The sequence below is a fragment of the Melanotaenia boesemani genome, chromosome 21 (assembly GCF_017639745.1).
Source record: "Melanotaenia boesemani isolate fMelBoe1 chromosome 21, fMelBoe1.pri, whole genome shotgun sequence".
Classification (NCBI taxonomy): Eukaryota; Metazoa; Chordata; class Actinopteri; order Atheriniformes; family Melanotaeniidae; genus Melanotaenia; species Melanotaenia boesemani.
In genome coordinates, this window is record NC_055702.1 from 7,475,718 (window position 1) to 7,487,652 (window position 11,935).

At 37.0% G+C, this 11,935-nt stretch overlaps 3 protein-coding genes across 4 annotated transcripts; 2 read left to right on the forward strand and 1 right to left on the reverse strand.

The window, feature by feature from the left end:
• Nucleotides 1–60: 60 nt before the first annotated feature.
• On the forward strand, nt 61–4,247 carry LOC121632017 (insulin-like growth factor-binding protein complex acid labile subunit). Of its 2 annotated transcripts, XM_041973157.1 has the most exons (3): nt 61–129; nt 960–1,382; nt 1,683–4,247. In XM_041973157.1, the coding sequence occupies exons 2-3, from the start codon at nt 1,080–1,082 to the stop codon at nt 2,445–2,447; spliced, it is 1,068 nt and encodes a 355-aa protein (XP_041829091.1). In that variant the 5' UTR covers nt 61–129; nt 960–1,079; the 3' UTR covers nt 2,448–4,247. The 2 variants fall into 2 exon arrangements, with proteins under 2 accessions (XP_041829091.1, XP_041829090.1); XM_041973156.1 differs by lacking the exon at nt 61–129 and having other exon boundaries at nt 321–1,382.
• On the reverse strand, nt 3,777–8,010 carry tmem101 (transmembrane protein 101). The gene is made up of 4 exons (XM_041973159.1): nt 7,848–8,010; nt 6,317–6,497; nt 5,166–5,312; nt 3,777–5,033 (listed from the first exon to the last, which is right to left on the reverse strand). The coding sequence occupies exons 1-4, from the start codon at nt 7,988–7,990 to the stop codon at nt 4,725–4,727; spliced, it is 780 nt and encodes a 259-aa protein (XP_041829093.1). The 5' UTR covers nt 7,991–8,010; the 3' UTR covers nt 3,777–4,724.
• A 2,013-nt stretch (nt 8,011–10,023) lies between these two features.
• On the forward strand, nt 10,024–10,685 carry gngt2b (guanine nucleotide binding protein (G protein), gamma transducing activity polypeptide 2b). The gene is made up of 3 exons (XM_041974546.1): nt 10,024–10,081; nt 10,289–10,377; nt 10,557–10,685. The coding sequence occupies exons 2-3, from the start codon at nt 10,294–10,296 to the stop codon at nt 10,683–10,685; spliced, it is 213 nt and encodes a 70-aa protein (XP_041830480.1). The 5' UTR covers nt 10,024–10,081; nt 10,289–10,293.
• Nucleotides 10,686–11,935: the final 1,250 nt, after the last annotated feature.

An 11,935-nucleotide genomic window follows, 5' to 3' on the forward strand; every position in this document is an offset into this window, starting at 1 on the left:
CTTTTTGTCAGGTTTGGAAACCGTATAACAGATTGTGATGGTGCGGTCCAGGTTTAACCCTGCTTTGAAGGTCATCGCCTGAAATTATGTTTATCAACTGCGAGACATTTCCAAGGGTAAAAGTACTGGGTTTGTGTCGCAGGCAAACTTGTGTGTTTGTCTGCTTGTAATCCAGCATGACCACCACTGCTGTTCATCCTGCCCTTAGGGATGGCGGATCAGGCTTCTATCCATGTTCATCAGATTTTTGGGTAATGCTGTTTTTATTTATTTATTTTTGGTACCGTTTAACTGCCTTGAAATCCATGTCATTTCAGGGAACTCACGGCATGACCCTCAAACTATTTAAATTTTATAAGCCTCTGCTTTTGCTAATGCTACTTGATGTAATTTGTTTTCAATCTCCTGGAAAACCTTAAGCTTTTGAACTGAGCGCTTTGCAGAAAGCAAAAATGGTTTAAAGTTTGAAGAATAGCAGTGATGGCTTTTTTTTATGCTTTTAGGTGAAACTGCTAAATTTATAGCCAGCTGGTCTAATCTGGTGAATTATATAAGTGAAATATGTCAACATAGTAATTTTTTTTCTAAACTGGTTTCGAAGCTGCAAAGTACAATCATGTTTTGACTTGTATATTTGGAGACTTGTATATAGAAATTTTCAGATTTAATGTAAAAAAAAAAAAAAAAAGAAGCAATGTATGAGTATTGCCACAATTTAATCTTCTTAAAATGGATTTATGGGAAAATCCATGTAATGTAATATAGAAAAAACAGGGTAAAGCAACTGTTATAACGAAAACCTTAATGTATCTATACATTGTAGCAGATGTAAATCCTTATTTTAGGAAAGAGTCCAAAAAACAGACCACGTTTGCTTCCCAGATAAGGTTGTGTTATGTGATCATCAGTTTAAGCCCATAATCCCTCTCTAATCGGGAATATTTGATGTGTGCTCACAGAGTTGCTGAAATGACACGTTTTCATGCAGATGCAACATATTCAGCTGCATCGCCAGGAAGATATGCCATAGGTTTAACAATGCCTTTCAGCAGGAATGAGCATGCTTTGACCCAAGAAGGATGTCTGCCAGTAGCTGTACAATGCTCTGCTGTGTGATGCCTCTGCTACTCTTGTTGCTTCTGAACACCGTGCCAGGCTTCAGGCTATGCCCGACCCCTTGTCTGTGTTATGATGACTCCGACTTGGTGGACTGCAGGGCTCGCGGGCTGGATCAGGTCCCTCTCAGTGTCCCCCATGGCACCTGGATGCTGGATCTTAGTGGGAATAAGGTGAGAGAAGTGCGCACCAGATCATTCATGGGCCTCTGGTCACTCAAGATCCTCTTCATGTCCAACAACAGCATTCATGCTGTGCATCCACAGGTATGACAGCAATGGTTGTTTATGGTCCTTGTTCTGCATTTGTTGGGGGGAAAATATCTGTCAACAATTTTGGCATCTATCATACAACATTTAACATTTAGAGCTACTTAAAAGGAGAAAAGTAAATGTACTTTTTAAATCTGCATTTATAATTTTTTTGTTTATACAAAAACATCAAGCACTAAATATTCTGAACTTGGCAGGGATTAAATCAATAATATAAAATGGGCAAAATAAATACTGTAAATGAAAGAAATGCACTTTTTAAAGTTTAATTTCTAATACATTTCTGTGTTTCAGTCTCTCACATCCCTGCAGTTCCTGGAGAGGTTGGACTTGAGTTTTAACAGACTGCGCTGGCTCCCTCAGGACTTCACTCAGAGTCTGTCCTCCCTCCAGGAGCTCCGGCTTGATCACAACCTGCTGCAGCACCTGGACTCTTTCTCACTGGGAGACGCTGATAACATGAGGAAACTGGACCTCAGTTATAACCGGATCCAAACGATGGATGTCAGAGCTTTCAAGAGCCTATCTCGTCTGCGCTTCCTCAATCTGCAGAGAAACAAGCTGACTGTGCTCAAAGACGGCCTCCTGAGTAGGCAGCAGAGCCTGGAGGTGCTGCTGCTCAGCCACAACAACATCTCGCTCATTGAGCCTGATGCTCTGGCCCCCTTGCGTAGTTTGAAGCTGCTGGGTCTCCAGGGGAACCAGCTTGAGCACATTAAGTTCAAGACCTTTGTAAAACTCCAGACCACCAGCACTCACCTTCAAATGTCCCTCAACCCCTGGACGTGCGACTGCGACCTCCAGCGCGTTTTTGGCAAAATCCAGTATGTCCGACATCTGCACGTGGAGGACTACAAGGACATCATCTGCCACGCTCCTTCTCAGCAGGCCGGGAGCTCCTTGGCCTCAATGGACAGCCAGCTGTGTATGGCTGAGACGGTCTCGGTGCTCGTCATCAGCATCACCGTGATGCTCGCTGTGATCGGTGCCCTGGTCAAAGCAGAACGCAACCGGAAGAGTAAACAAACTGCAAGTGATGCAGAGTCTGAAGAAAAATGACAAGTTCACCTAAAAAGTGAAAAGTTCTGACACTTAAGTGTTGTCTGGTGTTACATGACGGTAAAAATGATCAGGCTTTGTTAGTAAACAGCCTAATACCGACCTGATTTTCTGATTTCCATGATCATGATGAACTCATCAGTATAAGTCCACATGTTTGAAATTCCACTATGTGACTTATCCAAAAACAGCCTACATTTCCATTCTTACATTAACCAGCCTCATCTCTGCCTCTTCCAGCTACATCCTTTGGCTTTGTGGACAGCTTGTGCTCCAGTAACTGATCTCGCTTTTACCTTAAAACTAAGAAGGAGATGTCATAATACCTGCTGACCTGTAACATTTTCTGTTTTGACTTTAAAATTATTTCAAGCCAAATTCACATCACCAGTTTTATTTGGTAATTTTAACACTAGCAGCTGTAGAAACTATCATTTAATGTCTATGAAGCATTGAAAAAGAAAAATAGAATTCATAACAGTGATTGATGGTCAGTAAAATAACTTTTTTTAAAGGTCCTATAATTAGTTTTATTCAAACTTGGTGTTTCTTTACAATAACGAAATGTCTTAGACTTGTCACACATAATGTTTTACAACTTTATAAGAAACCAAGTCATTTAATTAGTTTTGCTTAATAATCTTCAGGGTGTATTAATTCTCAGACACCTCTAATTCTGGATGTATGTTGTGTGCTTCAGTGTTTCACAGTACACGGTTCATGTCTTTATCTATAAACGTCATGGTTATATAAACAGGACATGGAAGCTTAGACTACTTACCTCTACGATGTATCAAAGTACCCTTAGTTGATCAAACCGAAATGTAATATCATTTGACTTTCTAAATCTTTGCTAAAGTGCATTCTTAACTGAAATACACAACAGTAAATTTAAAAAGAAGTAGCATTAGTATCGGTTCATTAAGTACTATGATGCAGTTACAGTTTAACTTTGGACTGAATATATCCCAGTTGTCACACCAGTGTTCACAGTCGCAGTACTTCAAACTGTTTGGAGAGTAAAAGTATTCATTTTGATCTCATTGTAAAGAATAGAGCATCCATCAGAAATATTTTGATTAGACATCTGTTTGTATATAAAGTGAAGAGATCGGGGTAGCCATGCAGGTTTATCTATGTTATATAGCATCATCACAGCGATGGACAAAAACAAGTTTTATGTTAACTCAGCTTTCTGGTATGTTCAAGGTAGTTTGAGGAGATTTGTGCAAAGCCTACATTTAATATGCACATAACCAGCAAAATGAGCCCTTTACATGAACATATAACATTGAATGGAATGTATTTATACATGGAGCACTCAAAATGTGTTCATTCAGCATTTTTTATTTCATACATAATATAATTTTATTATCAAACACTTAAAAAAGGAGCAAGACATCTGAGGTTGTGGTAGGGGTTCATGATGCTACCCTAAAACACTTTGAAGTGAGAGTCTGAGAAACCAGCCATTGAACCAAAACTTTGATGAGCAGCTGACCCATCTCGTCTAAAATCCTGAATGAACTCAGTTAAGCTTAGACATCAGATTCTGGCATTGACTGAAGACATTTTCTTTGTACAGACAATGATATGCAGTCAGATATCAGGGCTTTGTAAGTATCGTTCTGCTTATTTTTTTAAACATCTGAAATGAGGCATGAGTTTGCCTCATTTCAGATGTTTAAAAAAAATGTTTTATCCCACTCAACCCTGTTCACCTTATTAGATATGCGGTGATTCAGTGAAATAAGTGACCTGAAATTTATACAAGAGACACACAACTTGTGGTCATTATATTAAAACAAACAAACAAACATAAAATATGGATGTACCATTTAAAAGTAACCTAAACCGTTTACTGTTAAATAGCAGTAAGCATTGCTTGAAGTTTCCCTTAATGTGTAAAATATTAAAACATGTTTTAAAAAAGATCCAACTATTTAAGACTTATATTGAGTAAAAGTTATCTTTATATTACCAATTCTCAGTGTAATGCTTTAGAGTATAACAAATGTAAACATGACCAAATAAATTATAATTAAAAAAAAGAAAAAAAAAAAGGCTTGTGTGTTTCTTTTTCTTGCAAAAGTTACCAGCTAGTTGGCAAAAACAACAAGCATATCCCATGACTAACCGTCTTAGCTCGGAGTGTTTGAATCCTGAGGTGATCCTGATCGACTGCAACAAATTCAAGCTGTGACAAAAAGGCCACACCAATCTCATCCAGCACAGACACCTCGGTCTGGAGAAGTTTGTCTGTAAGAACCTGAGGACTTAACCATCAGTAGCCAGGATCAACACAGCGCCAAAGATGCAGACGTTATGGCCAATCAGCTTCATCTGGTTCCAGAACTCCACCTTGCGAGTGTTATGCCAATAACTGATGTTGCCATCGATGAGCAGGATCACCAGTGGAAGGACGGTGGCCAGGATTTGAGCAGCCATACGGATGTAACAGCCAGAGAGGAAGGCCAGGGCCAGAACGCCAAACAGCACCTCCAGCAGCATCACAGTGAGCTCTCCCCCAATGATGTGGTTCAGATAGGCTTGTCTGTCCTCTTTACTGTGCTGCAGGGAGTACACCTAGTGGAGAGAGTGTGGTAGTGCAATGTTTAAAATGACACCATTATGAGAAGTAATTTATTTTAACAAAATGCTTAAGATTCTTTGCACACGATTGAGGTAAAAATCATCCACAAAACGGATGTGTCTTACCACGCAGATGAGATAGACTCCTAGAAAAATCTGCCCAGTAGACTGCAAGGATCTGCTGCGAGGTTTCTGTCTGTACATTTCCCCTGCTCCACTGGCTAGAACAAGAAAACCCCCAATGATGGCCAGCGCCCTGGAGTACATTCGTACCTGGAAAGGATCGAGGTTTAAGTTTTAAAAATCTGGGGCAAGTTCTTAGCACAACATGCGTGATTTTAAAAAAAAAAAAGTCGACTTTCAGACATGTAGTGGTGACCCAAAACCAACTGTCACCTTCATGCATGACCCAGATCTGACTTTAATTCATATTTCAACACAAATCCAGGCCATTTTTTTTATAGCTGTTCCAAGATCTGACACATATCTTATGTTGCAACAATTTCACATCTTTCTAAATATTTAACTTCTTCCTTAGACAGGCTAATTGGCTTATATGAACTGTTATAAATTAGACTAATGTGAATTAGTTTTAATTGGCTTTAACTGATTATTAAACAAAGTGCCTTGACATGACTTTGTTGTGAACTGGCGCTATACAAATAAAAGCTGAACTAAATTGAATTGAAACTGATTTAAATCAGGTAAGACAAGTTCATGTCTGGTAAAGTATTTTATTGATATTAACATAAACGTAAAGAAGTTGCTGATAGAAGCAGCTGGATGACAGTGCCATTTAATATGGAACTGTGGGGATTGTTCACAAAGATGCAGTGATAAAAATAATGAAAAGGTTACTTTAAACCATTTCAAGCAGAGGTCCTCTTTTACTCTTTTGTATATGTCATTTAAGGAAGGATTAATTCTAAGTATCAGTACTTAAAATAAACATGCCACCTACATTTATTTGGAACTATTTAAACCACAAAAAATCTGATTTTCACAGACACTTCAGTATGATTTCATTCTCATTTGAAAGATGAATTATATTTTTGGTTTAATATCCCTATTCTTACACATAAATAAATTACTGTAAGATGATATTTTGTGTCTTTTTTGTGTAATTACTTCAGGAAAGTTGAATAAAAATGTTTCGACTTTTAAACCAAACAATTTTTAAAGGAATGTTTAAGTGTGTCGTTTTCATTTGTGCAAATTTCTAATTTCGTCCAGATCATCAAAACTGCTCTTTACTTGTAAATAAGAGTTTTGCGCACCTTAAGCCAGTCTCCATAATGGACCTGTTCTCCAGTGTAGGACGCATAGGTGCTGATTGCCAGCTGTACGGCAGAGGCCATTGCAAACCACCTCCTCTTCACCCCAAATGACATGAAGCTAGCACAGAGGACCGCTGCCCCCATGTCAACATACAGGTACGGTATGTGGATGTCTGGCTTTCTGGAGACAGATCAAAAGAGAGTTCAATGAAACATTATGGGGAAATTTCTTTATTAATCATCTCATTTTTTTAGTTACTATTGTGATGTTTGTTATATATTGTCTGACTTATATCTGACCTATGTTATGTTTAACTGTGAATTGAAGTTAGCCAGAATACAAACTGTGCAAAGCCTATTTTCCTTGCCCCTAAATACATCTTAGACTTCGTAACCTGGCATGTACCCAACAGCCATATTGGCAGGTTATACTTTGCTATCCTTAAATCAAACACATTACAATGCTAATATATTTATAGTGAGAATGCATATGGTGAAAACAAACTTAGTTACATTTAAATGCATACTGCACCATCATTGATTTGTCTTCTGTCTGCAGCATCTTAGATGTGCGCAAAGGATTGTGTTTGTAGGTGCATATAATGTATAGTGCAGTCCTTGCAATTTAAAGACCTACTGTATGTCCTCTGCAGGATCCTTGGCATTGAAACCATACGTTGGTTAGACCTGATTATGTAGCTTCCTAGAGTTATTTCTTGACTTCAAGAAGTACCTCAAATCTCTAGCTACCTTCAAATTCCACCTTAAAATGTTCTTTTTTTGTGAAAGCATTTGGCTGTGTCTGATGTATCTAACACATACTGTATTCTTGGGACCATCCATCTGGTCCAACTCCTGATCTTTTCTTGTAAGTCTACTTTTTTAAAGTTGTGTTGTTAATGCACATGTAAGATCAAAAGGGCTGACAGCCAATAGACAAATAGATGTAAAGATCCCTCAAACTACATAAATTTAAATAGTCTTGTTCTATATTCGGCATAGGATTACCTTTAATACTCTTGTGTTACATGCTGGCATAAGTATGGCAAACAATCTTGACTTTTTTTTCCTCGAAGTTACTGTAATTACAGGAAAAGTTTGAGGGGTGTGGCTGTGCAAGTTTGAGCACCCCACCACAAACTGTATTAACACACAACCAGTGAATGGAAGAGTGCAAGTAAAATTACAGCCTATACTCTGTCACTCAAAATTACATACTAGGCTAAATATAGCTTTCTATCTTAATTTTGACCACTAAACATAGCAACATGAAATCTGAGTTAGCTTTTATCAGGTAGTTAATTGAAACGAAGCTGCCATGTTTTCACGTTAACAAGAAACGCAAGAATTGAGCTAAGTTTGACTCCTGTCGCATCGATTACGCCGGTCTTTATGAAGAATTTGAGAAACATATGTGGACGATTAAGACAACATTTTCGTTCTGACTACAAGAAAACTAAAAAACCTGCCGCCGTTAGCTTGCAAGCTAATGTTAGCTAATGGTTCAAAGTGCGTTAATCACTCCTTTTACCTTTTTGAGTCTGCTCTTTCCGCAAACAGCATTAGCATACTGAAACAGTTCCAAAATCCAAAACGTGTCAGAATAAACGCCCCTAGTTGGGACAGAAACTTCAACATCTGTTTCCTATTGGGACCTGCCATAGCTGCAACCATGGATGGCTGCAACTCATCTATCCGCCAGCAAAACTAGATGGTTTAACTTCCGGGTAATAATGCCAAAACATGTCAAATTAAAAGCATTCAGCTTCCTATGTACGCATTCAAACGGATACGGGGCAGCTCTTATTTTGAACAAACTTCCTATTTCAAGGCAAGGGCGTCCTCCTATTGGTTGAGATTCAAGCTATCCGGATTCAAAAAGGGACCAATTATGCCATCTACAGGACAAAAATGGTCATAACGGGCCAGAGATAATATGCCAGGGGCTGCAACTTCACCTAATTATTGACCTAATTATTTGCCAGTCTACCTGAAATCTTCGCGTTCCAGTTAAAGTATGGTTTTGGTGTTATTTGTCAAAATAGTAACAGTTACTTTAAACATAGTATTAATACGTTATCCGTCTGTTCCGTGTTGTTTTTTCTCTTGTTCATTTTGCTGAACTAAAGAGACAGTACCCACAGTTGAAACCAGGGGTTCAGTCATGAGTCCAAAGTCCCAAAAAAGTACATCCGTTTCTGATCATATCTCTGAATTTTTCTTAAAAAATTTCCCACATTAATATAACAAGGAATATGTATCTACTGCATGCTATATGACACACATACTACCAATGCCTATTTCTTTGACAATGCTTATGGAGACTTCCACACATTGTCTGTTTAACCTAAACAAAAATGTAAAGATGTTGATATTTTGTGTGATAAATTATGCTTTTTATGCCAATGCACCAATGATCAAAACATCAGTAACTCTACAATAAGTCCCAACCTCATAAGTGACAATAAGACAATTACTTTTTTTCATTGAAGATAGCTAGTTTCAAAATGGCACAAAAGGCTTTCACAATTATAAGCACTGTCTCTACTCAGCTCTTAATCCACAGTGACGTGTGTGAGGTTAATCTTGAGTCCTAACCCAGATCCTGAAAATGGCTTAGTGAGAGTCCTGCTGAAGGTTGAGTTAAGGATCAGTAGCATGTCATGTCCTACATCAGATGTCAAATGGAGAAGATGGCCATGGAGTATTATAAAGTTATTATAAGAACCCAGTTTTGGATGAAGCTTTGCACTAGTTTGAGTGACCTAAATTATATCATTTTTCAAAAATTAATTGATAAGTCTTCAGTTAATATTTAACCATCCTTGTGAAATATGACAGCAATGTTTTGACTCTACAATAAAAAAAAATAAAAAAAAAATACAAACACTTGTCTTTAAAATAGCAATAAAATGGTTAAGATATAAAATCAAAACAAAACAAACAAAACTAAATGCTGGTTATAAAAATGAATAAATCAATGCTTGATATATATATATATATATATATATATATATATATATATATATATATATATATATATATATATATATATATATATATATATATATATATATATATATATATAAATCTAACTAATCTATCCCCAAAACAAAAAATTAAGAACTTATTTTTCATGTTCATTTAGTTCTTTACGTTGCTAATAATTCAGTAGAATGATATGGAAAAGCTAAGAGGATGATGGGACAAACAACAAGATTTAAGCAAACAGTGACTTGTCCTCTTTCCTGGTTTACTTTGATCATGCTTGAAAACTCCATGAAACTTACTTCACAAACTACGGAAATCCTTGGAACTGTCCCTTGTTTTTTTTTACATATAGCAGATTTTGGTCAGCTTGACTTAGATGTTTTATGCAATGATGTAATACTAATGAGTAAACACATAGATAAAACTGAATCCACAATGTTGAAAGTTGAAAAGAGTTGCACATTTGACAAAAACAGATTATATGATTGAGGCACACAAATCTACCCATATCTCTCTCTCTGTTTCTCCATCCATCCTGTTCAGCCTTTAAGGCCCTGATTGTTTAATCTCATCAGGGGGGATTGGTGACATCAGCTCCAATCCTGTAGCGACCTCACCCAAGCCAGCAATGGGTATCAGCTTGGATGAGGAGCAGTGAGACAGTACAGATCAGTCAGTGCGGAGAAGCAACCGGACAAGAGGAAGGCATACAGTTGCTGAGCTCTTAGGAGCCGACACATTTCTCTGATTGTTGGGGATCCCGCCATTCAACAGGTAAAGACTGATGATTGAAAGATTTGTATTTATTGCATTTAAAAATGTTAGGTTTTGTCTTTTGATTTTTATTTGAAATATGAATATTATAAACTTTTAGAATGTAGATATGTTGCACTTTGACTGGAAAATCACAAATGAATTTTTTAGATATTGATTATATTATTTAACATCCGTTAAGAAAACTATCTCAATCTCTTCTTACAGCCAGGATGGCTCGGGATATGTCAGATAAGGAAATCTTGAAAATGGAGCTGGACCAGTTGAAGAAGGAAGTTAGCACACCAAGGACAGCTGTAAGTCAATAAACTAATATTATCATTTTTTTTTACTTTTAGTTTTATTTACAGAGGCCTTTTGAATTTAAACAACATTGAAACATTAAAAAGAGACACACACTAGCTTATTTCTTTGGTATATTTTGTGTCTGTGAAAACATTGTCCTGAGAAATGTTTTATTCTTCCCTCTGAACAGGTGAGTGCAAACTGTACAGACACAATTGCTTTCGTTGAAGAACTGGCACCAAATGATCCACTGATTAAGGGAGTTCCAGATGACAAGAACCCTTACAAGGGAGACAAAGGAGGCTGCATAATAACATAGCACACAGGCATTCAAGGAAAAGTCACACTGTTTTTTATCAGAGATGGTTACGATCTTGTGATTTTCCTGTAGAATGCATGTGGATATAATGTACAGTAGAAAGAAAACTAAAATATGTAATAGGAGATCCTTTCCATCACCGGATTACTGTATGTACCTGTTGATATGAAAATATGTCCATTTGTAATTAAATGCATTAGCTATATAAAATCTGATCATTGATACCCATCATTGTATTCATTCATTTTTAACTGACTACTACTACTCTGATGGCATTTCAGTAAAAGTCCACTTACATGTTTTCCTGTGTAAAGCAGGAAAACGTCATAAAAGCTGTGCACCTTCTGCTTAGTCTAATTTGTAATAGGATTTCTTACAGCGCAGTCGGTCACTCTGGCCTGTTGACACAAAGCTGCTTCCTGTGTCCAAGTCTTTAAGCTCATTGCATTTCTCATCTTGACTTCCTCGTTGAGCTTTACATCCAATTAGTGTCATTCTGAATTCTTTAAGCATTTTTTTTTCAGGATTTGCAACACAAGTGCTGGAATAAGTGAAGCTTTTTAAGTAAAATGTTGATTTCTGAGGTTGTAATGATAAAGATAAAGGACGATAAAGCAACAATTTTATCTGAGACAAAAATAGTAATCTAAACAACATCAGTTCAAGGTTACAGGTTGTTTTATTAACTTTTTGTGATCATTTTCAAAAACAAAAAAACAAAGTAGTCCCTTCTCAGACTCTTGAAGAGCTTTTTGGTAAAAGATCTGAAGGATTTGAAACTTTTTCCATATCATAAAAAATACATATTTAATTCCAAACAGAAATATATTTTCGGTATAGATTTTTTTGTTTTGTTTACCAAAGATCACACACACCAGAATTAGCAGGTTCCTACTGCAGCTGTTGGTGTCACATCTGCAAGACAAAATGTGAACTGTGTGGAAGACATGTCAGGAAAAGCCTTTAGAGGAATCAAAGATGGATTTATCTGACCACAGCTAAAGAGATTGTGTCTGCACACACACACACACACACACACACACACACACACACACACACACACACACACACACACACACACACACACACACACACAACTTCTCTGTTAATTGTTTTTTTCTAAATAGTTTTGGGGACAAACTATTTTGCATCAGACAGTTTTGACCTGGACATGCAAATTTTTTTTTTTACATATACCAGTCGGTGTTATCCAAAATAACTAATTACTTACGCTTTCTGTGTTAAAAAAC